This window comes from Saccopteryx bilineata, chromosome 5, assembly GCF_036850765.1.
Source record: "Saccopteryx bilineata isolate mSacBil1 chromosome 5, mSacBil1_pri_phased_curated, whole genome shotgun sequence".
Classification (NCBI taxonomy): domain Eukaryota; kingdom Metazoa; phylum Chordata; class Mammalia; order Chiroptera; family Emballonuridae; genus Saccopteryx; species Saccopteryx bilineata.
The window spans coordinates 258354846-258381353 of record NC_089494.1 but is presented as its reverse complement, the minus strand read 5'-3'; the positions used below and the strand labels follow the sequence as shown (position 1 = coordinate 258381353).

The following is a 26508-nucleotide window of genomic DNA, read 5'->3' as shown; positions in this document are numbered from 1 at the left end:
ATGCACAGAGGAAGTAAATGATCTACCCTCTTTCTCATTTTGGAACTGGAACTTGTCTACTAGAGAAAAGTAGGGCCTCTGTAAGATTAGGACATAACTGTATTTATTCATCTCAACAACCAAACAGCAAAAAAAAAAAAAAGTTTAAGTTTTAGAGAACGTGAATATGGCAGAGAAAAAGATCAAAATTAAGATGCAGGTTAGGAAATATAAATCACTTTAAGTACTCTCTCTGGCTCAGGCTTTGTGGAAATTCACAATGGCTAGCTGAACACACAGAGCAGGCAATCAAGACGTTTGCTGAGCATGACCTGGGGTGACGCAGTGGATAAAGCGTCAACCTGGAACGCTGAGGTCGCAGTTTGAAACGCCGGGTTTGCCCGGTCAAGGAACATACTAGAAGCAACTAAGACTTGATGCTTCCTGCTCCTCTCCACCCTTCTTTCTCTCTCTCTCCTCTCTCTAAAATCAATAAATAAAATAAGGGGGAAAAAAGTTTGCTGAATGAATAGCCCTACCCAACACATGGTCTGAGAACTATTAATCTGGAACAAAACAAGAAATAAGATGGTAACAAAGGAATTCTCCTCCAGGCCACTTTTGTAAAACTATTATTTCAGTTCTACTAATGTATAATCTGTGACCATTAAAACTGAAGCAGTAGCTAGAGCATCAGACTGGAATGCAGAGGACCCAGATTCGAGACCCCAAAGTCACCAGCTTGAACACAGACTCATCTGGTTTGAGTCAAGGCACATATGAGAAAGCAATCAATGAACAACTAAGGAGCTACAATGAAGAATTGATGTTTCTCATCTCTCTCCCTTCCTGTCTGCCTGTCCCTATCTGCCCCTCTCTCTGACTCTTTCTGTCTCTGTCACAAAAAATAAAAAATAAAAATAAAAAATGAAGTTATAGTCAGTGCTTTTAGAAGGCTACCACAACTAGTTATAACCATAACTATTATTAAGCACTTACATTGGATAAGATCACATGCTAAGAGCTTTTCATGTAATATCTCATTTAATCTTTAAATCAATTTTATCAGACAGAAACTATTACCCTTACTTCCAGATCAGGAAACAGAAGCTTAGAACTATAAAATAGCTTGTCTGATGTCACAATGCTATACAATTGAGAAACTGAGCTTGTAAGTCTGTCTAGATTGAAAGTCTTATGATCCTGCCCTGGCCGGTTGGCTCAGTGGTAGAGCATCAGCCTGGCGTGCAGAAGTCCCGGGTTCGATTCCCGGCCAGGGCACACAGGAGAAGCACCCATCTGCTTCTCCACCCCTCCCCTTCTCCTTCCTCTCTGTCTCTCTCTTCGCCTCCCGCAGCGAGGCTCCATTGGAGCAAAGATGGCCCAGGCGCTGAGGATGGCTCCTTGGCCTCGGCCCCAGGCGCTAGAGTGGCTCTGGTCGCAACAGAGCGACGCCCCGGGGGGCAGAGCATCGCCCCCTGGTGGGCAGAGCGTTGCCCCCTGGTGGGCGTGCCGGGTGGATCCCGGCTGGGCACATGCGGGAGTCTGTCTGACTGTCTCTCCCCATTTCCAGCTTCAGAAAAATACAAAAAATACAAAAAAAAAAAGTCTTATGATCCTAACCATATTCAGTATTTCATTAAAATTTTAAATAGTATAAAGAACACTAGCTAATGTCTGAAAGCTTTTTAGAATAGAATATAGAATTCAATAAATTTGCTTTAAGCATTATATACATTTAAGTATAATATACTGAAATAATTTACGAAGTATCAATTCTGTCATTAAAGCAAGTTCCTTTCTCTGCTGCCTACTTCATAAACCTACTCTAGTATACTTTTTATATTCAAACATAGTAAAACTCAATTTTTTACAAAAATAAACCTATAATTCACCCTCACCTAAGAATATCCTCAATCCTCAGCCCCAGTTTCTGAGTTTACTATATTTTATGATTTTTTATTTATTTATTTATTTTTATTCATTTTAGAGAGGAAAGGGAGAGACAGAGGAGAGACAGAAGGGGGGGGAGGAGCTAGAAGCATCAACTCCCATATGTGCCTTGGCCAGGCAAGCCCAGGGTTTCGAACCAGTGACCTCAGCATTTCCAGGTCAATGCTTTATCCACTGCGCCACCACAGGTCAGGCCTGAGTTTACTATATTTTAATACAAAGTAAGTGATTTTATAATTTACTAATTATAAACTCTTACTATGGGACAAATTCACCTGCGCACACATACACACACACTTTGTGTGGAAACTTTCGAGCCTCCAAAGCTTTGGTGAAAAGCTGGCTACTGCTGCCAATATATTTATAACCTATACCGACTTCTTTTCAACATATGCTTTCTACTAAAGTTGCCAAGAGTAGGACGCAATGACATATTTTAAAATGCATATTTAGGCAGAAGACTTGTAAAGATACCTTGCAGAATAATCCAGTTTCAGATGTCCTCCTACTACGTGTCTTTCTCGCTGCCTTTCACCAGCAGGTAGTCTTTACTTTCTAGTATAATTTTATCCTCAAGAAAAAATGAATGCATACTACCACACTAATGTAATACCAATTTAGAAACACAAATTGTAAGATCTTTCATTATATGATCATATGAAATTGGGCCAATGACAGATTATGCAATAAGTAACATTTAGGAAAACGTTCATCTATAATCTCTCACTATACAGTACATATATAATGTTCCATGTGACGGCATACTCAGTTACATGATCTTATTCTGAAAATGAGTATTGTAAATATGAGAAAGGGTTAGTGGTAAGCCAAAAATGAAAAAACTCTCTTGACTGTTATGCTATTAAATCTCAAACATAACACTGCAATAATATTTGCATAAATTCATATAATTTATATAAACTTTTTTTTAACCTAGGAATGGCACGACCAGCCCATCTAGTCCAACAGCCCATCTAGTCCGATATCCTGTCTTTGACAGTGACCGACGCTGGACGCCTCACAGAACGGCATAAACACATAATGTGTATAATTATGCTCCAGAAGGTGGTTAGGTTATATCCTGAGAGAAATGAAAACAATCCCAATCCCCATCCCTCCCCTCTATAATTTCCCAAAAGGTGATGGGAAACCCCAAATAAAGCACAAATTTAACCATAAAATAAGCCAATGCTTTGGTAACATAATAACCAAGAAACGATCTCCTAAAATGAAAAGGTTCCACTTAAAATAGAACCTAAGCTCATCAAAACCCATGACTCGTAAAGGAGGATTTCAATGAGTTGTCAGGTAGCTGATTCATTCAATTAGAATTACTTATGAAACAGGTGAGTAAAATTTAACTAAAGTTTAAACAAAAACTGTATCTTTTATCAAAACCATCCATCTTAGCCCTGGCCGGTTGGCTCAGTGGTAGAGCGTCAGCCTGGTGTGCAGGAGTCCCAGGTTCGATTCCCGGCCAGGGCACATAGGAGAGGCGCCCATCTGCTTCTCCACCCCTCCCCTTTCCTTCCTCTCCGTCTCTCTCTTCCCCTCCCGCAGCCGAGGCTCCACTGGAGCAAAGATGGCCCGGGCACTGAGGATGGCTCTATGGCCTCTGACTCAGGCACTAGAATGGCTCTGGTTGCAACAGAGCGGTGCCCCAGATGGGTGGAGCATTGCCCCCTGGTGGGCATGCCAGGTGGATCCCGGTCAGGCGCATGTGGGAGTCTGTCTGACTGCCTCCCTGTTTCCAACTTCAGAAAAATACAAAAAACAAAACAAAACAAAAAAAAAACCCATCCATCTTGTGATACGCAATACTGTCTTTAACCCTCTGAGTAGTATAAATGTTCATGTTCGTCCTAGTGCCTCCTGACCATCCAGAGTACAACCTATTTTAAAAATGTGTAAGGCAACATTAAAAAAAGGCAATGTATGTTCTTCTTGTTTCCACAAATTGTTTATCAAACAAACATGATTTTAAGTTAATAAAATAGAACTGGAACTAATTTCATTTTTTGAAAAAAAACTCACTCCCAGGGGTCAACGAGCATGAAAAAACTCACTACTCAAAGGGTTAAAAGCAATATAAATTCGTATTTTTAACTCTTCAGAGAAATGATATTCACACCTGTTTTGTAATGGTTTTACAGTAAGGCTTGGATTTATTAAATGTTCATCTAAGTGTGCAAAACCACATAATGAAGAAATCTTGGTTTAGTCCTTTAGGAAGTACTATTTCCTAACAATTACAGACAAAAAAAGCGCAATATCCTTTTAAAGACCTTTGGAGAGATAATTCTCTTCATAGTGTACTTGGGTATTGATTTAATAATGCCTGTAGTCAGGAAACAGCTCCTGACCTAAATCCTCCATGGGATAATTTGAACTCATTTTCTCTTTTTCTGTCCTCAAATACACTGTAAAGGATCAGGTTGTATCATAGTATTTTACATATTTGAAAATCCTTATTAAGGACTTCTTTTCCAAGTCACTGCACTGCAGGACGGTGCCCCTAGCAACAGTCTTGTACTGCATTCATCATTCTGATGTGCCTGCCATATGTCAGAACCAAAAGACGAATCTCAAAATTAGTTCTCCACCTTTTTCACAGAGCACTACTCTTTCCGTATTATACCACCCTTTCTCAAAGAAAATATCTGTATTTCAGAACCTCAAAAATTAAGAAAAGGAACTTTATGAGAGACGGTAGCAAGCAACAAAGCACACAGAATTCCCCAGAATCAGGGATCACTTTACAGAGATGCGCCTCCTGCAGTTCCTGGGGCAGAGCTGAGGCTGCAGGCCAGCTTCAGAAAGTCCGCAGCTGGGCTGCTGCTCTCCATAGTCAGGAAACCAGAACACACATCGTCAGAGCAGAACTCACCTTACCAGGAACGGCCAGAGCAGCAGAGCAGCTACAACGGATCAAGCATCTAAACTGGTACTAAAAAGATTGTATGCAGCTTTAGGAATTTTCTCCTCAAGCAATTTGCTTATGCCGGGAAGGCCGTGTATCTATTTGTTTCCAAACATCAATGTTCCAGCAATAAAAACAACAGAATAGGCTAATAAACTCTATGGAAATAAGCATTAGTAACTTACTTTTATTGCCCACCAAGGCAATCAGAGGCTGAGTTTCTGACTCCTCGTTCACCTTCTTCACCACAGTGTACCAGTCTTCCAAATTCTCAAAGCTTTGATAATTTGTAATGTCATACACCAAGAGGATTCCCTATCACAAAAGAGTTACAGGATATTAGGAATGCACTACTTGAAAAAAAGTCATACTAACTACTCTTAAGTTACACTTCAGATATGCCTAGAACAGTGTAAAAATACAAGTGTAGGTTATTTTATATATAAATTGACTTCAGCATAGTTACTAGAAGACAGATAATAATCAATGTTTTCATTCACTCAAACCCAGCAATGTAAGCTAATGAATAATTTTATCAAATTATAAGTGGTTTCCCAATAAGATATCTGGGATACGCTTGGTAAGCTACAATCAATGTAAGAAAACCATATTACAGAGGTATAATCCTGTCTATGACTTTCATGAGGTCAAACATTTAAACCTTTCAATAAATAACCATCTGCTGCTGCTCTTTTTAAATATTTTCAAAAATGGACATTTCATGACATCCCCAGATAGTCCATTTCAGTGGTTTAACACAATTTTCTTTAAATGAAATAAGTCAATTTCCTCTTTTGGTCCTCTGTGCATTGGGAGAGCAATGTGCAAGTATCCTCCTTATAATAACCCTTCGTGTACTTGAATATAGTTAAGAAACTCCTTTACCATCTCCTTTCCAGAATAAACAAACTCAATTCCTTAAACTTGCCTCAAAGGACCTATTTTCTATCCCTTTAATCATGGCTGTTGGTTCTTCCCAGGACACTCTCCATACAGTTTTCTGACATCCTCTTTAAAATGAGCAATGTAAAACTGGACATGATACTGTAATAAGAGCCTGAACAAAGCCAAATATAACAGAGGAATTGCTTCCTGCCTCTTATATATCATATTCCTTTTAATATATCCCATTATTGTGTGGGAAGAAGAAGTATGTACACACACAAAAATAACAGTGCCACATTCTTGATTCTTATCCAGTTTGCGGTCAAACACTTAATACAAAACTCTGCATATATTATAAGTCTGGACCCTGCTAGCATTTATGTCTCCTTCTTTTTAGGTTATAATCATAAATGCTGACTACTTCTTTGCACCTACAATGTACCACACAGCTATCTTGATCTTTTCATTAATCTTCACAACAAGCATGCAGAGCTGCTGTTACTATCTTCATCTTACTAAAAACAGAGTTTAAAATAACCAAGGTCACACAGCTAGTTAAGTAATTGAGCCAAAATCTGAATCAAAGACTGAATGAATATAAAGTTCACTCGCTCACTGCACAAACATTTGACTTCCAATTATAGGTCTGGTATTGTGTGGGGTGCTAGGGATATAAATTCCAAAGCTCAAGGAACTCCAAGTCTTGCAGCAAAGCCGAGCACATAAACAGACAAGGACGCAACACAGAAGACATGGCCAGCGATATCCTGGCAAATATTACCCAACTACTTAGGAGGATAGCAGGGGTAGGAGTGGGGAGACTGTTATGTGAAGGGTTTGCTAATTTCTGTGGTGTAAATATGTCTGTTGGCCATTTTCAATCAGTCACTTCACTGGACACAGAGCTGAGTAGGACCTCATTATATAGCATCACTAAACATAAATAATCTCCAGAACATAGGTAACAAAAACATATAGCAGAATAACTAGTAAGTGTGCACTTTGAGTATACATTTGTTTTTAATTTATGATATTACATATAATGTTTTATCATAAATATATTCAACAACTGACTCACAGAAGCTCCTGAACTTAACATTGACTCTCCCAAGCTGGCTCTAGCACTGTTACAATCTTCCACTACCACTCTCTTTTATTAAACTACACTGGCCCCCACTCAGTTTCTCTGAGTCTGGTTGTTTGCCCACAGTTTAAATAGTCTATAATTATTATGCAAAATCACTTGTCTGATTCATTTCAGTAACTTAGACTTCTGTCTGTCTTCCCAAATGCACTGAAATGACATCCAACAGAGAACTATTTGAAACAATGAGCATAATTCCACTTTTATTGTTAAGAATAAGGCCCAGAACTGACCTCTGAAGAAAGCTAATCTTCAATCTATTGATTCCAATCCAGTTGTCATCAGTGGTAATATACTGCGTTAACAGACATCTGCCCTGGAAGTCAGATCACTGTTATGTTGAAGTCTTGCTCTCCTATCTACTGATCTTGGTTAATGCTTTTACCATCTACCTTTACAGTACTTGCCATGTCTAAATAATTAAGTAAAGTAATAAAATATAGGTTTAATTAAAAACTAACATACATAATTGCTGAGAATTATTATTTTTTTATTCTGAGTGAAAAAGAATTACATTTTCAAAGCAATTTTTTGTTTGGGGTTTTTTTTCTTTTCTTTTATAATTTATTTTTCAATTGAATTTTATTGGGGTGAACTGGTTAACATAATTATACAGATCTCAGGTTCCCAGTTCTACAAATACATCTCTGTACACCATATTGTGGTCACCCCCCAAGTCAACTCTTCATCCATCACCGTATCCACCCTATATTTTCCTCCACCTCCCTCCTCAAAACAATTTTAAGGTAGTTCTTGCACTCATAAATTGAGCCTTGACCTACAGTGATTCTTAAACCTTAAGATTTTTGGAACCCTTCTAATTAATATATGCAAATATTCACCTCAACATGGTTCAATATCTGAACAAGATGGAAAATGTACAAATAAAACAGAGCTATCATCTCTTGATAATCAGTGCCTAGTCAGAGCTGTGGACTAAAAATTAAATACCATTGATCCAGACCAGGTGTTCTATGGCCCAGGGTCAAATCCAGCTCCCATCCCATATATTTTAAATAAACTTCTATTGAAATATACTCGACCTCATTATTTTAAGTATTACCGATAACTGGAGAGTTGGGTAGCTGCAGCAGAGACAGCATGGCCCATAGAACCTAAAATAGTTTCCATCTGGCTCTTTAAGGGGACATTTACCAATTCCTGATGTAGTCCAATGTGTCCTGATAGTTCTCAGTAAGTGACACCGACAAATCTCCCAGGACTCATAGAAAGCCAGAGGAGAAGAACTTTTGGATTAATCTAGCTATCACCCAGCACAAATCTCTACTTGTTTAGATACCCCGTTCTCAATCCCATTTCATATAAAAACAATGAGTTTATCTTTGCTCTTAAGATGGCAAGTTTGTACCAATTCTGACTTTTACCTGGATGGTAAAATTTGAGAAGGAAACATAAGAAAAATCAAAGACACTAAAATATAAAATAAATTCCAGGACAGATGGGTGCTAGATTTTCCAGGTAATAAATTCCTAACCACTATGTTGTGCCCCTGAAAGTAATATCATATAATACTGTATTTCAACTATAATTGAAAAATAAATTTTTAAAAAATAAAGGGAAAAAATTGAAATTCCAGAACTTTCAGTTTCACTTCCAACATGTAAAGAGCTTGGAAGTCATCGTGTCTTTCCTTACAATCAGAAAAAAAGCTAAATAAACTGAAAATCAATTACTTTTCTTGGCTATAACAAAGCTGAGTTTACCCGACACATTTCTGCCCTGAAATCTGGAGAGACAGCTAAATTCAGAGTCATAGCTCAAATCTGCTTACTTAAAGCATAAATTTTTTTAACTTTATTTATTTATTTATTTATTTATTTTTTACAGAGACAGAGGGTAAGTCAGAGAGAGGGATAGACAGGGACAGACAGACAGGAACGGAGAGAGATGAGAAGCATCAATCATTAGTTTTTCATTGAGCGTTGCAACACCTTAGTTGTTCATTCATTGCTTTCTCATATGTGCCTTGACCGCGGGTCTTAACCCCTCGCTGAAGCTAGCGACCTTGGGTTCAAGCTGGTGGGCTTTTGCTCAAACCAGATGAGCCTGTGCTGAAGCTGGCAACCTCAGGGTCTCGAACCTGGGTCCTCCACATCCCAGTCCGACGCTCTATCCACTGTGCCACCGCCTGGTCAGGCAAGCATAAATTATTAAAGGCAGTAAATGGTAGAAACAACTAAATGATAAATTTGATATGCTGCTGAAGGCTGAGTGTGGTCTTCCTTGAAAATAAAAAATTCCTAGGGCATACAGTCTTAGAGGTAGTGGGTTTTACCTGCAAAAACCCCCACCAGAACCATGGGGTAAAGGTCAAGAAAGATTCCATTATGGCTCTGGCATGGGAAGGGAGAAAGTAACTATTGTAAAATATGCCTAGACAGTACCCATAAAAAGGCATATTCCCCAAGAGAAAAAGCTGACTCAGAGTCTCCTATGGAGACAGGGAGAAAGGGCAGTCCCTAGTTACAGCCTGTCTAGCCATCCTGTTTCACCTCAGTGGGAAGAGCTATGAAACACCTGTGAAAGTCACAGCCCAGGGCCACAGGCCACTAAGAGGCCAGTATTCATCATCCGAGTACAGAATGCTTCCGCCTCCTTCACACTAGACCACAACACCAGCAGGACACCAGTATAATGGTAGCAGGTGACAGCTGAAAAAGCCGCAGGACACAAACTACAAGTACAAAGACTTCTTTGAGATACTCAGAAAAAAGGAGACACGAGGAGATAAAGGGATCTGATGTCCCTGGCATCTACACTTTCAGCCAACATCAAACACAGCCGGACTCCTGGCCATGTTACCATGAAACCTCACCATAAGCCTATTTGCCTGAGTTCTTATTACTCAATACATCCCGTCTAGCTTTTAACAAAAAAAAAATTAGAAAGAATACTAAAAGGAAGTTTGAAAAGAACTGGCAACCATTAGAACCAAACTCAGATGTGATATATTGAATAGAATTTAGAATTCTCACACCAAGGATTTACATAACTGGAATCAGCAGCACCTGCGGCCGGCACCAGGGGCGGCTTCCTGGGCTTGCCACGCTGCGGGGCTGTGGGGCGGCCCGCAGGCCCTGGGCCCTGGGCCCCAGCCTGTTGCAAGCCTCTGATCAGGTCTGGGAAGGCCCAGTGAGGTCAGCACCTCCAGGGCCATGATGAGACACAGTGACTCAGCTAAGCCCCCTCCCCCGCCATCATTCGGGGGCATCTCAGCTTCCACATCAGCTTGACCATCGTCAGCCCCAGCGACTCTGCGGAGAGGCCCAGCAGGAGAGCCAGCCGCAGTTCCCAAGCAAAGAGCAGGTGGCCTGGGCAGGTGAGGACCATAGCCTCAGACCACCCCCTCGGCCCCACCATCGCCCAGGACCGACCGCCTGTGCCCACGAGAACTCGGGCCTCCCCCATGCACTACGGGCTGTCCCGGACCACCGCCTCCATTTACCTCTGCCCCAGCCCAGAGCGCCTGAGCCAACTAGACGTGCCTTCGGTATCCTAAGGCAGGGAAAGGGTGGATCAAATCCTTTCCTACCAAAATGCCCGACCACCTTTGGGGTGTCTCCAAAAGTGTGTAGTTTAACCTCCCCTACCCCAAAGAGGAGAGATTAAAATTCATTGTGCTGTGAAAAGTAAATAAAACAAAAGAATGAAGTGAAATATTTAAGTGTTGAAAAATATCAACCTAGAATTATATAGGTAAAATTATTATCCATGAGTGAGGGAGAAATAAAGACGTTCTCAGACAAAAGAAAACAGAAGGAATTCATAGCCCTATCAGACCTGCCCTGGAAGAAATGTTAGAAGAGATTCTTCAGGAAGAAGGAAGTAATATTACAGAAAGAAATTCAGTTCTGCAGGTAGAACACTAATAATATATTGAGCGATTTTAGCCGACGGACAAGTGAAATGATTACAGCAATGATGTAAGGAACGGGAGGGATGAATTGAGAATATTCTTTATAGAAGGATCTGAAGTACATGTGAAGCAATGCAGTGTTATATGGAAGTGAACTTAATTAAAACTGTACATTGCTGCCTGACCGGGCGGTGGCGCAGTGGATGGAGCGTCGGACTGGGATGCGGAAGACCCAGGTTCGAGATCCCAAGGTTGCCAGCTTGAGCGAGGGCTCATCTGGTTTGAGCAAAAGCTCACCAGCTTGAGCCCAAGGTCGCTGGCTTGAGCAAGGGGTTACTCCGTCTGCTGAAGGCCCGCGGTCAAGGCACATATGAGAAAGCAATCGATGAACAATTAAGGTGTTGCAATGCGCAACGAAAAACTAATGATTGATGCTTCTCTATCCATTCCTGTCTGTCTGTCCCTGTCTATCCCTCTTTCTGACTCTCTTTCTGTCTCTGTAAAAAAAAAAAAAAAACAACCCTATACATTGCTAAAAATATATTTTTAGTATAATTGATAGGCTAAGAAAGGAGATAAAAGTTTTAAAAAAAGTAAAAATAAAAGTAAAACTAGTAAAGACCAAAAAAGAACAAGAAATAGAAAACAATCATGACAGATATTAACCCAACTATATCAATAATCATTTTAAATGTGAATGATCTAAATATACCAATTTAAAAACAGAGATTGTCAGAGCATATGAAAACAAAGACTCAACTATATGTTGCCTTCAGGAAACTCACTTTAAATATAAAGACACAGGTTAAAATTAAAGGGATACAGAAATACCATTCTAACACTAATAAAAAGAAAACTAGAGTTGCTTTTTAATTTCAAATAAAGCAGATTTCAGAATAAGGAAAACTGTTTAAAGCATAAAGATTGGCATTCTGACAAAGGGGCCAATTCCCCAAGAGAACATAAAAATCCTTCATGTACATACAACTAGTAAATGTCAAAATACATGAGACCAAAACCAACAGAACTCTATAGGATTCCAAATCCACAGATTCAGTAATATCACTGGAGACTTCAACACTCCTCTTTCATTAATTGATACATCAAGCGCAAATCAGTAAGCTGAAGTGAACAGCACTAACTGACCCATCGACCTGCCATTCATTCTTCTCCTGTCTTTGTCCCCATACCGCCCCTGTGCTGCCTCTTCCCAATTCACCCTCCAAGTGTCCCTCTTCTCCTCAAATCTTTCTGCCATGACTTTTGGAAATCAGGTTTCAAGTTTGAATAAATCCTTCTGTATCTTCAAATTCTTCAACAATAATATCCCCCATTTTCTACATCTTAACTTCACTTTTTCCCCTGAATTCCCTTCTCATTGCAAACCTAAAGACTTTACTAAACATTACATAAAGTTATCTTGTATAGTACTTTGTTTCCATCTGTTTCACTTATCATGGTATCTAATGAGCAGGATGGAATAACTGATAGCAGCTTTGAAGAAACAAGCACCGGGGGCAACACAGCAGTCTTGGAAGGTGTTTCACAGATTTACTTCTGAAATGTAATAAGGCACAGCACACACACAATTTAACCTTCCCCAAAATAAAAGGCTCCCTATTCTGAAAATGCAGGTAATTTTTCTCCCTCATTTGTATGACAAACAATCTACTTTAGTTTTTAATTATATATAGAAAAAACTCATATAAATTATTCATAACGACATATACTTTGTTGAATAAGTACAATCTGTAAAAAGAAATAGTAAAAACAAGAGAGGTCTGTAAACATAATTAGTTATAAGTTGACAAATATCTAACAAAAAAATTCATAGTAAAAGACAGTAGAGGGTCTCAGGGAGTTCAGCTCTCAGACCTGACCTCTCCGCGGGTGTCACACAGACATCCAGTCCCTTTGCTGGTGGGCAGCAGGCTGGCTCATCTGTGGGGGGCACTGGCACACAATAGCAGTTATGTTCCACCTCACCAATGACCATACTGCATTGAGCTTATGCTCAGTAGGGCAGTGTTTGCAAACCACTTAGAGTCCAGGGTGGAAAGAGCTACAAAAACGAAACACGCAGTCTTTCTCTGAGGTTTATTAGCCTCTGTTAGCCACAGGTTACAGGGCACTAAACACTACCCACTGTGTATTTGCTCATAACCATTACGAAAAATAGCCTATAACATCTTTCTGAAGACTCCTAGAAATTTTTAAGGCAATTCAAAATCTGGGAATTTAACTAGGATATTCTTCAATTCTTAGAACTAGTTCTTGTCAAAATATCTCACTAATTCTTTCTTGGGTATCAATTCAATTTTGTTTTAACCAACACTATTCAATAGACTATTACTAAAGTTTAATGCTACTGGGGGGGGGAGTAAAGTAGGTAAAATAATCAGTTTTATTTTAAACTAAGTTAATTCCCAGACTACAAATAAGCTTCTTCATGGATGTTAAGAAAAGTTTTTTATAAAACAGACTCACTAGCTTAATAACCCAGATAGGTTTAAGATAATTCTTTCTATACTCAACACATTAGCTAGAGAACCTAAGACAAAATCCTAATTATACATTAAACTGATATTCTCAAAACACTATTTATGGAAGAGTTCTACCCTGTAGCACGTGCACTCAAATCCAAAGCACTCAAGAGATAGGCAGTCTACAGCAACTTTGGAAACAGTACAGATCCACTTTGAAGAATAATTATATGATGACATAATATAGTTACATATTAATATGCTATTAGAATGTTTTTGAAAGCATTGTTTTTGAAAAGTAACATTTCCCCCAATTTATAGTAGTGAATTATAGTCAGAGCTTCTTGGCCTGGATAAAAAAAATTCACACATATTTTAACAAAAGAAACTACTGGTAAATGTACTTTATATATTTTACATAGCATGTCATTTAGAATCTCTGGAAAGCAGAGAAAATTTATTATCATTAATTTATGACAATTCATTTTATCATTTCAAAATTACTAGTTTCCTAAGAAAATTTCATAGAAATGTATCATGAACTTCTCAGAAATACTGTACTACACTGTTGTTTAATAAAGCATGGAATATTCTTACAACATTCATAGAAACTGTAAAATGTAAATAATAAAAGGCACCACCTTTTATTTTGAGAAAAAAGACAGGTACCTTCAAATTGAAATCTTATATGACAAGTTCTAAAAAAAAAAGTATAACATTCTCTTCCTCCAAAGATATGAGGTACATTATTAGAATACAATAGAGTAATTTTACTAAACTCAGTACTCTCAAAAAAGATGGAAAGTTCTGAAATGTCTACAAATTTCCGCACTAATGGTTACTGAGTATAAGCAGATGTATAACAGCATAAGATATACACTGTACAAAAATTATTTGAGGGGACAGTCATAATGTACTAAATGCCACTGACTATGTACTTTAAAATGGCTATTATATTATGTGAATTTCACATCAATATTAATTTTTGTATCATATAATTTTATATTTTAAAACTTTAAATAATTAAAATATATGAAATAATAAATTTTTAAATGATTTGGTATGGTAAAATTAAAAGAATTCAATGCATGAGTGTTATATTCTCCTAAATTTTCAGTGAATTTATTAATTGAATTTTATATCATAGTTTACCCTGAGATACATAAAATCATCCTGTTTCCCACTAACTCTATAAACCATAAAAAAATATTCTATTTGACACTCAGAATCAAATATGATAAGAAGCTTGACTAATCTAATTTTGATTGTTTAAAAAATTTGGTATGTGTCCTTGAAGACAGATTCTAATGAAGCAAAGAGAAAAAATTATTTTCAAATCCCATTTACCAACTATGAGGGTGAAACGAGGACTGTTGATCCCCATAAATCTCTGTCCAGCAATTTTTATTTACTTAACAACTTTAAACATAATCAGTTTAAAATTAAACAACAATAAAGTCAGAAACCAAAATCTGAGACATACCTTTTAAGAGAAAAATGAACATGCATGAAATCAAATCATATGGTTACAAGTAAAAATGTTAAATGAGCAGAAAGACTGTTCAGGAGACAAAGAACACTGCAGATGAAAGGCAGGAAGAGAGAGTTCTAAGAGCCCATATGTATCAATAATATAAAAATCAAAACTCTAGGACCTGTATACCTGATTCAGAACCGTGTGAGCCTCATCTATTTAAAAAATAGTTCAGAATCTATTTTCCATCAAAAATTAAAGTAATGGTATTTAACCATTATCAAACTCCATAAAAAAACATGCTTAACATTATCTGTCTTCATCTTCTAGATTAATTTCTTATGAGCAACATAGTTCCACATAACCAAGTCATGATTCTCTCACTGAAAGCTTCAAACTCCCTCTCCAGTGCCTTGGTATGATATTAACGAGACAAGCTAATTAAAAGTGGAAGAGCAAAAATTAATACCATGTCAATAATTAACTTTGTAAAGTATACTGCTACCATGCATATTTCCTATTTGTACAATCATTTAATTTAAAAACATAAATTATGACTATATAAGCTCATGTTGCCCACTAATTTTTGTTTTATATATATACATTTTCATCTGAAAAAACATCATTATCATGTTAAAATACTGTATGTGCTTCATATATATAATTAAACATACTTAGTTTTCAGATACAATATATTGACATCTATTAAATCAGGAGAACTATATAGACTGATTCATAACACAAAAGTATATAGACATTTAAATATGCTTTTTGTCCTTACAACTTAAAATGAAATTAAATTTTCCCTTTCTCCGTTTTCATTCATTCAGCTTATATATTTTGAAAGTGGTCACTATTATGAAGTCAGCTAATAAATATCAAAATATCATTTATCATCATATAAAAAGTATCAAAATATCATTTATCACTACATTTATTCAACTGCTGACAAAAATATCTTATAATATAAGTAGCATATGAAAGCTATTAAAAGTCACACCAGTTTCTTGACCCAAATCATTCCAAACAGAATTTGGGGAGGAGGAAAGCAAAGGATTAGCACACATATAAATGTAGTTTCTCTGCCTATCAGATAGAAATCATGTTAAAAGAGAGTTGTGTGTGTTTAAGAGGATGGTATTTTCAGTACTGGAATAATCACAGAACTCTTGTCATACCTGTGCTCCATAGATATATTTATCCAACATCTTCCCTCCTATTGTCTGCCCTCCTATATCCCAAACTTGAAGAGCAACATTCAAGTTTCCTAAAATATAAAAAATAGATATTTATATATAAATAAGAATATAATAAAAGTTAAGTAACAATTGAACACAGTTTCACAGAACACTAAATCACAAAGATAAAACTCTATCCTAATTTGCCTTTTATTCTGCAGGCTCATATAAGTCAGATGTTTGGAGCTATGAAGTAATGTTATCAAAAGAAATCCTGGTGAGAATTTAAGTTTATAATATACTTTTACCCCATTTCCATGGGACCACATTTATAATCACCTTCAAAACAAAAGAAAATAAAGAAAGCTTTAATTCATAAATTTCTTAAACCTCAAGAAAAAATTTTCTTAAACAGAAAATAGAAATATAACATACTTGCACCTAGGGTAAGAAATATACTTCAAAAATAAAAATTTAACTTTACATACTAACTTACCCATTTGCACATAATGAATTTTGCTGTTAAGTTCCATATACTGTAAAGGTTCTATAACCACAGAATGATACATTGTACATAATAAAAATAGACCCATAGTTTCAACTCAAATGAATAAATTTTTTAAATTTGAATGTCAGCTATTGCATGTAATAGTAAACATAATAAAAATTATGTTTTCAAATTTAACTTATAAAATAGAAACACAATTGATACCCTCTTCGGAAGTGATGTAGGATACACACCCTGTGTATCATCAAAGCATATCATCAAATATTATGACTCATTTATACATGTTCAAAGTATTTCCACTGAAACAAATTACAATACGTGCTTCAAAGCCTTCATAAAATAGTGTATCAAATCTTTTTCCACATACAGGCATCATAAAAGCATACTAAAATACAAAGCAATCTTTAAAAAAAATTTTATTTATTTTGCAAAATATTTGGTTGACACAAAAATATATGAGATAGGACACCCTCTCTACTCAATACAGTTAATGACTAAAAAAAAAGGCTATGTTCAATATGCCTGCTATTTTAAAATTTCAAACTGTTTCTCCTAACAAAATTATGCAGTTTGCTCCAAAGGTAGACAAAGTCTCAGTACCTTCAAAATGAGCTCCCCCCAAAAAAATGTATCTATCTGAATGGTGTGCAAATCAAGAAAACTCAAACCAAAAACTTAGGAACTAAAAAAAAAGTCTCACTTCAAAAATAAAATATATATATATATATATACACATATGAATTGTTATACCAAAACACTAAAATTGGAGAATGTTAGTCACACCACTCAACTTTGCAACTGACAAGAAAGTATGACACTGGACTGACCAGCCAAGTTTTGCCCTTAACTCTGTTTCGTTGGGTGTGCATTACAATCTTTCCATTATTTGGATGTAGGTCTGTTCCATCTGCCAACATGCAGAAGATTTACATGAGGAACTTCCAATTGCATTACTGAGAGCTACTGAAGTTTATCACCTGTCATCATTCCCACATACACACACACTTTCAACGCTCGCAGAGTAATGAAAGAAATGTTCTTCAAGCTCTATGAATACGAAAACCAAAATGTCTCAGACTAAGACTTGTCCAACTACTTGTATAAACCTAATTTATAAAAATCTAAATTTTCAAGATTTGAAGCTGAAATCATTCCCTTAGAATACTGCCTCAAATTAAGCAGGTGAGAGAGGGCTAGCCATCGCTAGAATTATATTAAGTACTTTCATAGGCCCTCAGATAAATAGGCAGTACTCTATTCATTTTACAATCATTTATTTACTTCAAAAAACAGTATTTAACAGAATTAACTTCTTTAGAGTAAGATGTTAGGCAACACAATAAAAGGCACCTAATCCCATTTTTTTTCAAGGAAAATAAACCCTTTCATTAGAAATATGAAGCAGTTTTTCCTTTAAGTTCTGAATACTTCACCTATAACCTTAGGAACACAGTCCTCATTCCATGTTTTCAAATTCTGATGGCAATCATTTGAAGACTAATCATTATTCAACTGTCTCCATCTAAAAGGTTTATGTTTATGTGTTGAGGGTATTTTTAAATCCATACCTGTCCAAATAAACAGTTTGCTGTGGTTGGCTTGTTCATCTACGTCTTCTAGTGCCTCGGAAATAAAACAGCTATGCATAACTGATAATCCATGAATAGACAATGCTAGCCAAAATATAAAACTTTGACTCTCATCATAACCTCAACAAATATTAACTTTATAGTTACTTCATACACAGGAATATATTTTTAATTTCCACATTTAAATTTGAGGCTTATTAATGCATAACAATAAAGATAAATAAAATAACATAAAGATAGAATTCAACTCAACATTCATTTTAGTGCTGGAGGCATAAACATGAAGCTTCCCAGTACATTTTCAAAATCGCATACCGAGAAAGCTGTATAAGAGTATGTAAATAACTAGTATTGCAAAATTTTTAAAATCACAAATCTATATAATTTTCTAATAATAAACATTAAGAAAATTGTCAGCAATCTAATCCCAAATGCAAAATGATACAAAATTCCACTCTTCTGTAAGAAATTACATGCAACTAGGGGGGAAAAAATAAAATAAATGAGGTGACAAAATACAGGTAAGTTGCTTCTGGTATGAACCAAAGCCACAAAGAGGATTCAACAGTGACCTTGTAAAAGTACACTTGGTGCCTTGGTTAACCTTACTTAAAGTGCTGCAGAGTCAAGATGGAACTAAAAACACAAGTCTGCCCACTTCTTGTACTAAAGACTTAGAAATCCTTTTCACAGTAGAACGCTGTTTACTGGACTGTACCCACAGCTTCCTGAAAGTATTTTGACTAAGGCTCTTAAGAAGCTCTATCAGCAGAATCTCTGACTAACAGATACACTATTTTAAGCAGTAAAATCTGCACAGTGGTTGCATCCAGACTATACAGCATACCGGATCATGAAATATACTAAAATGGATGAGTATTTGCAAAGTAATGACCTTGACAACAGGCATGAAGAGAATGTGAATAGATGGACAGGAGGTTTCACACCACTAACAATCTGAATGAACGTAAGTTACGAGGATACTAACAAATACTGGATTCAACAACTGTACTGCTATACTATCATATAAATCCAATAATGCTACCAGCAATGTTTTGGCTAATAATACAAATGTTGATCATCATATATAAAACACAATGAATTAAAATTAAGATTAAAGTATATTAAGGATATATTATGAATTTCATAATTTATCCACTGTATTTCTTGATGTACCTATAATTATATAAAACCAAAACATACTAAAACAATTTTTCCTACTGAAATTTCTACCATAATTTTGAGTCCATTCAGTAGCATAAAACCAATTGCCTTTTCAAAAAAAAAAAGAATTTTTTCTAGAACTCGCCCATCAAAATAAAACTCAATCAGGAAAATTCAAATATACATTCATTGAATATATATTTCCTAATGTCATGTTTTGAACCTACTTTCTAACTCTAAAATATTATACTATAAATTTGGATTTCAGGCATACCAGTTTTTGCAAAGTAATCAAAAATTTTAAATCAGTAATATTGTGCAACACATCAGAAATAATCACATATGTGGAACAATGTCCAAAATGAGTCTTAAAATGTTTTAAATGTTTGAGTAGATGCTTGCTCCTTTAAGCCTTTGAACTAAAAATTCACAAAAATTAAACAATATTAATGATACCAAAAGATGGTGCTAATTAGCATTAAAAGAAAACAGTCAACAACTAAATACATACTGAGGTTCTCTGTGCACAACTGGAACCTCTAAAAAACTGCTGTAAAAAGAAATTTTTAGCATGTATATTATGTGATTTGTGCATATAACTGATGTAAATATTATGTATGTACCAGTAACCTAGCTGTAAGAGTGAGAATAATACAAATGAGATTTTTAGTTTTGAATACATTAAAAGAAAATACAAATGAAACTAACTATGCATATGTTTCTCATTTAAACCTCTTGCTGAACAATAACTCCACAACAGAAAATCAGAATTCTTTTGTCACACTATATCTTCTAATTTATTTGTTATTGGTAGGCAAATAAATACAGGCCATCACAAAATATAAGAATATATTACTAGTAAGATGTGCAGCATGCCTTTAATTACCAAGAGTTTTCATTAGCTGCTCTAAAACTGCCATGGAGAGCTGTCTGAAAGATGGGGTGTTTGAGAGACTGAAATATTTCAATACTACTGGGTTTTATTCAACCCTTTCCACTATCAGTCATATTCTGACATATGATTCACACTTGTAACAGTTTCTATTCAAATGGGCTTCCTCAGAGAGGAGAGGGATGCACTGGTTTAGAAGGTCAATCAAGATAAACTGCCTTTAATAAAATACTTTAAACATATAATTTAACCATCACAGTGAATGGACAGAGTATTTTAAAGCCCCAATTGTTCAGAAACTAACTTAAAACAGAAACCACTCTTTTTTGTTATTATTTCCCTGTATTTCCCACAAAATGTGCTGCAACTGGCATCTAAATAGTCTCTTTGCATGGTGAACTGAAACATCTTGAATGCTCAAACTGTATTTTTATGAGTGCCTAGGGACTCTAAATTTTAGTGGTCTATTAAATGCCAGCAATTTCATGCCGCCTTGCATAAAACAGCATTCACATATTAGAGCACAGAAGTTCCATAGCTACATTATACTTCTGGTCCAACTTTCTCCCAAACAAAAAACTGAAGCAGAGGCTAATCAAAATAGTATTTTAAAAAAATAATCCTTTCCAGTCTTTTCCATTTAGTTTATGCAATCTATTGATAACTGTATAGCATTCGATTTTTTAAAAACGTTTTAGAATGTTAGAAGCAACTATTGTTTATCCTCAAAAAATGTGTAGTCAAAAACAGTAGGAGAGTTGAGGCGTCTTCATACATAAACTTTCTTCCCACACCCAGAGACAATGTCTTCATGGTAGCTGCTGCTGAAATACATCTTTTTCAGATAAAATCTACCGATTACACATATTTTCATGTAGAAGCAACTCTAAACTTCAGTTTACACATTTCTGCCTAAGTCTCTTATTGTAAAACACGCCTACTTTTCTGTTACACTTTTTGAAGTCTCTTACCTGGCAATGTTATCCTTCTCAAAAAGAAATCCAGGCCTACAGTTTGTTTGTACTGTTTCCCAAAAGTTTCTTGAGCAAAACACGTAGCTAAGGAGGTCTAAAAAAATTAATGTACAACATATTAAAATTAGTATCTTTGCTTTAGAAATTTAACATAAGATCACCACTAAATGTTATTAAGTAATCTTAATATTCATGCTCCCATTAATCCAAAAAAAAACCCAAAAAAACCACAACTATAAGCAGTTCTAATCAGTTACAAGGGAAGGAGAGACTTAACACTTCCCCAGGTAAACTTCACTGGCCGAAAGCTATCCCTGGGACCACAGATTAACCCTTGGAGAGCTTTAAATTCCGACTGTCAAGCTTCTTTTCCTTGCTAGAAATTAGAATTTGAAAGTTATCAACAGAGAAAACTAAAGCGTCATGATAAAAGATCTGAATCATATATCCATATGTATCAGTGTAATTCAAATTTCAGAGAACTCTTAAGTTTAATTTCTGAGGTTAAATATTTTTAGGAGTTTGGGGTTTTTTCTTTTAATAATTATTTTATTGGGGTGACACTGGTTAATAAAATTATACAGGTTTCAGGTGTACAATTCTATACTACATTATTTGTATATCGTATTGTGTGTTCACCACTCCAAGTGGAGTCTCCTGACATGGTGACTGAGCAGTCTATGCTCTCAGCCAATAATAAGAAATGATTAAGGAGGGGAAAAGCCTTTTTATAGAATTTCTTCCCACCCCCACAAGAAAAGTATCATAAGTATATCATTTTCCTCTATATTAAAGCTGTCAAATGAAGATAATTCTACAGAATGACTCTGAGAATATGTAGCTTTTAAATAAGATTTGGTATTTTTAAGACTGACATTAAGCTGGCAAAAATATTTATATAAATATTTCCCATGCATGAAACATAAAGCTTAAAAGTCATAAGAATATTAGAACAGGAACAGATATATACAGTACCCATATTTTTTTAAAAAACTCAAAGTTGTATTCAAAACTCTACAACTTTATTTTAGAGTACCATTTCTTATTAAAGCAAAAAAATAGTTAATCATTCCGGTAACAACTGAAATAAGTCAGCTCACAAGCTTCTTAAACATTTTAAATGCACTATTTAGTTGTAAACTTTCCCAAATAGAGCAGAAAGGCAGCTTCATGAAGCTTTTACCCTCTTCAAGACAGACTCCCAAAGTTAAGGAAAAATAATTTTATTTTAAAAATTAAAATTAGATGTCAACTCCTAAAGTACTTAAAATTAAGGTAAAATTTCCTAGATAGTTTATTATACTTAATTATGACGTAAGTACAGCAGTGCAAAAGAAAACTTGACCAAATTTAAATTCCTTTAAATAAAAAGACCTAAAATTCCTTTTGAAACAAGAACCATATTTCTCACACAAATGGCAACTTGCATGGCTTAACTCCAATTCTTTTATTTTTTTAAATTCTTTTATAATAGTTAAATACTCATCATTTATAATAAATTACTAAGACACTTGGTCAAATATTTATTGAGCACTATAAGAAAAATGATCTGCTAGACAATGAGAAATCAACTCATTACACCAAAATGAAAATGTATTTGGCTTCCAGCAAGCACATAACAATACTATAAAAACTGAGAAATCAGATTTAAAAAGGTAAGTACTCCTTTTTAAACCCTTTCTTCCTTTTATCCTTATTTATGCCATTGAACTTGTTTAACTCCGAGCACAAAATCACTTGTGAAGAGGATAAGAGTTCTAGAGAAAAATAACTATCATCACCACTTATAAATACAGATATTTCAAAATGTTTAATTTATGAATAGCTGAAAGAGTATTTTAAATTAAAAAAAACTCAGGGCATATGTAACATAACCATAATGCCATTTAAGATAATTTTTCATTTTCATTTAAGATTCTCAAAGTTCAATATTTTTATATTAATGAATATTCAGAAAAATTCTAATATTCACTGAAATTTCTACCTTCACACTTTTGAGGCAAATACAAAGCGAGGGTCTTAACTGAAATGAAGTATAATCTGTCCAAAGTATAGGTCATGGGGAACACAAAATATAAAATCGGTTCTTATATCATCTCTACACATCTACTATAATTACTACAAAAATTAAACAGGATCAACCAAATCAGTGGGAGGCACTTCCTCTTCAGTTCTATAGTCTCTGTGCTATTTTTCAGATCCAGTAAGTTCTCACATGTCATTGTATATATCTGCTTCTTAAACAATTATAAAGTGAACAATCATCTACCACTTCTGAAACATTTTATCTGATTTTGTATATATTTTTGGTATGGTAAAATTTCTGCTAATAATTTTTAACCATACTACACTAATACTGAAAAGATCATAAAGTATATTTTGTCTTTAGAAAAATCTGTCAAATTTATAATAAAATTAAAAGTATGAATCAAAACAGGAAAGTAGAAACATGTGTGACTAGGGGGAGGAGCTAAATATCTCTTGGATAAACTGTTGGAGGTCATCTCAATAATCGATTGCTTCTTTTAGTATGTATCAAAATGCCCGGAGTTAGAACTAGCAGAAGGAAATAATGCTAGAAAAAATGGCCAGGAGTTAAATCAGGATACAAATTAGAATGAAAGCCAGGGTGAATTCATAAAAGAAAAGAACAGTAAAGGAAGCAGAATGTCAATGTTGGCAGCCGCCAATAATTTGAGAACTGAGGAAGGTATGGAGAAAAAAATTGATACATGAATAATGATAAAAAGGTTAGGCTTCTGATGATGATATCTGAAAATTTCTAGCAGAAAAAGTCTTTAGGGTTTTAAAATAGATGAGTCAAGATGATGAAGACTAAGTCAAAACACCATAAAGAATATTGTTACCTTCTGAAGCAGAATGATAGTCCTTCAACAACACAGAAGGGGAAAAGTATGCTTTGTCCTAAGCAGAATTTTAGACAGAGATGAAAAGCTATAATTACTCACACTAAATTAACAAGAGGAACATGTGTATGCCAGGCTAAATGAAAAACCTAGATACAGAATTATGAACAAAATTCAACGGAGTAATACACATATGATAACAGATACATATTGGGAGAAATAAATAAAAGTTTAAAGACTTGTGATAGAATGTAGGATAAAGAGCAATTTTTGTCTTTTTACAAGTGTATTAGTGTTATAGATTGTCACTAAAATTTAAACAGGAAATAAATTGCTTTGATTTGACTGTAAAAAATTTTTAGAAATGAAAGTTTACAAGGCATCCAAAAGAAAATATGAATGAGAAAACTAAAAATATAACTTAAATTTTTATTGAATAAGGGTGTTCGCAACCATGTTGATTACTTTATTCTTTACTTTGCTTAATGTTTATTGTGCTGATTTTAGAGAAAGAAAGGGAGAGAGCAGGAGAGAGACAGGAATATCTGTTCCTATATGTGCCCAGACCGGGGAGCCCACTGGCAACCTCAGCGCTTTGGGATGATGCTCTTACCAACCCAGCTATCCCTCCAGGGCAGTGCTGATTGCTTTAAAACAATGCATCCATTCAAAGAGCTGATTTAAGTGTACAAGAACTCATATAATACTTTATAAAGAAAAGTGATCCCAAGTACTTCTCTTCCCCAAAATGCTTAAGGGTAATCAGAGCATATAAAGTTGTTTTTCCTCCGCAATAAAAATCAGTAACAAAATATAGGAGAAAGTCAAAAAGAAATGAACAGAATTCTCCAAATTTTACACATGAGTGACATGTTTCCCAAGGGGTCTAGGAACTCAGCTCTCAGAACCCAAGGCAGGCAGCTGGGCTGCTTCAGGGAAGAGGCCAAGAGCAGTGGTCACCACGGAAACCAGGGTCCAAACTTCAGCGGTCACAGGGCACAGGGAGGCCGAAGCCGGGAAATGTAATAATAACCTGGAGGCTCTGGCTGGGGAAAGGGAGAAGAAAGAAGACAAACTTGAGCAGTACTCCCAGAAACAGTGTTGACGCTTCTGGCAGAAGCGACAGGTGTGAAGGCACCCCGGCCAATGGCCCTTCACTTCATTTTGGGGGGTGGGGGTCACAGACCCCTTTGAGATCCTACGGACCGAGCTCTCCAACGAGCAAGAGCAAGTACCGGACCATGTGCATTCCATTTCAGGAACGCCTCGATCGTGGGTGAAACAGCCCGGGTTAGGACGCCTGGGGACAGGCTGCCGGACACTCCCACGCACGCTCACTCCCGTTCATCCACCCAGCCCGCACCCGAGGGAGGCTAGACTTCAAGACAAGGATCCCCTCGGTCCGCACCCCGCCCCCGACGGGGGCTCGACAGGGATCTGTTGGAGCAGTGCTTGTGCTGACAGGTGCTGTGCTGGGGACGGGGACGCGCAGGCAGGATGCTACAAGGCAGCAGCCACCGTGGGTGGCGCGCGCGCACGTTCGGGAGGCTCCCCGCGCGCGGGTTTTCACGTCGGGTGTGGATTTGCACACTTCGCGCTTCCAGGCCGACCCTGTCCGGACCCCCGTGGACCGAGGGAGCACGGCCAGGTCAGCCATCTGCCCTCCTGTGACCCGACCAGTAAGCGCAGGGGCGCCAGCTCTCAACCAGGGGCGCTGACTCCCGCTCGTGCGCGGGAGCGTCCGAGACCCTGCCGGGGGGACAGGGGCCGAGCGTGTCCCGGCCCGAAGTTCCACGGGGGCGGCGCCGTGGCCGATCCGGCCGGCCGGCCGAGGGCGGAGGCTGGGGCGCTGCCCTGGGAGGAAGGACAAGTAGGAGTTCGCGATGCAGTCAGGGAGCTGGCAAGTGACGCTTTTTCGTTAGTTTGGGGGGGACTGGACAGCCGTCCCCGGCCTCGGCCGCGCGCCCGCTCCGTGTCCGGCCCCAGGCCACGCGCGGGCGGCCCGGGCCCAGAGGCCCCCGGGCGCGGGGCGCTGCGGGCGACGCCGGGCGCTGCGGGCGAGGCTGGCGCCGGGGTCCCTGCGGGCTTGGACGGGACGGCGAGCCGGCTCGAGGACTGACCTTCCCGGAGGTGCCGTCCCCCAGCACGACGATTTTCAGTTGCCGGTCCTGGCTCTCCTCCTCAGAATCCGACATGATGTCCCGGGAACGAGATCGGCCTCCCCCCACCCCCACCGCCAGGCAGTGAGAGGACGCGAAGGGGGGAGGCTCCGGGGAGGGGAGAGGAGGAAGGGCGGCAGTGGGGGCAGAACCCCCGCCCGGGAGCCGCGGCGACCGCCGGAGAAATCAGGGCAGATTACGCGCCGGGCGCCATCTTGCCCGCCCTCGCTGCTTCTCGGCGCGACCCCGCCCCCTCGGCGCGGCCCCGCCCCCCGCGCTTGTCGGCCGCGCCCCCTTCCTCTTCTCCAACCCACGCCGACCGCGAGCCGGCCTGTCCGGCCGGTCCATTCGAGGTCCTGGGGTGGGGGAGCCATCCGAAGCGACCAGGCGAGGCGCGCCGCCACCTTCGCAGGGACAGTCAGCGAAGGAAAAATGGGGGGTTCCCATTCAATTTAGATAGGA

At 37.5% G+C, this 26508-nt stretch overlaps 1 protein-coding gene across 2 annotated transcripts in view; it reads right to left on the bottom strand.

Annotated features, from left to right (window-relative positions):
- RAB28 (RAB28, member RAS oncogene family) overlaps positions 1 to 26291 on the bottom strand; it is a 79252-nt gene extending 52961 nt beyond the window's left edge. For both annotated transcript variants that reach the window (XM_066281079.1, XM_066281078.1), the window contains exons 1-4: positions 26008 to 26291; positions 21018 to 21114; positions 15894 to 15982; positions 5038 to 5167 (exon numbers count right to left, since the gene is read on the bottom strand). In XM_066281079.1, coding sequence (XP_066137176.1) covers positions 5038 to 5167; positions 15894 to 15982; positions 21018 to 21114; positions 26008 to 26082 — 391 coding nt within the window. In that variant the 5' untranslated portion in view covers positions 26083 to 26291. The remainder of the gene's footprint in view (positions 1 to 5037; positions 5168 to 15893; positions 15983 to 21017; positions 21115 to 26007) is intronic.
- Between the last annotated feature and the right edge of the window lie 217 nt (positions 26292 to 26508).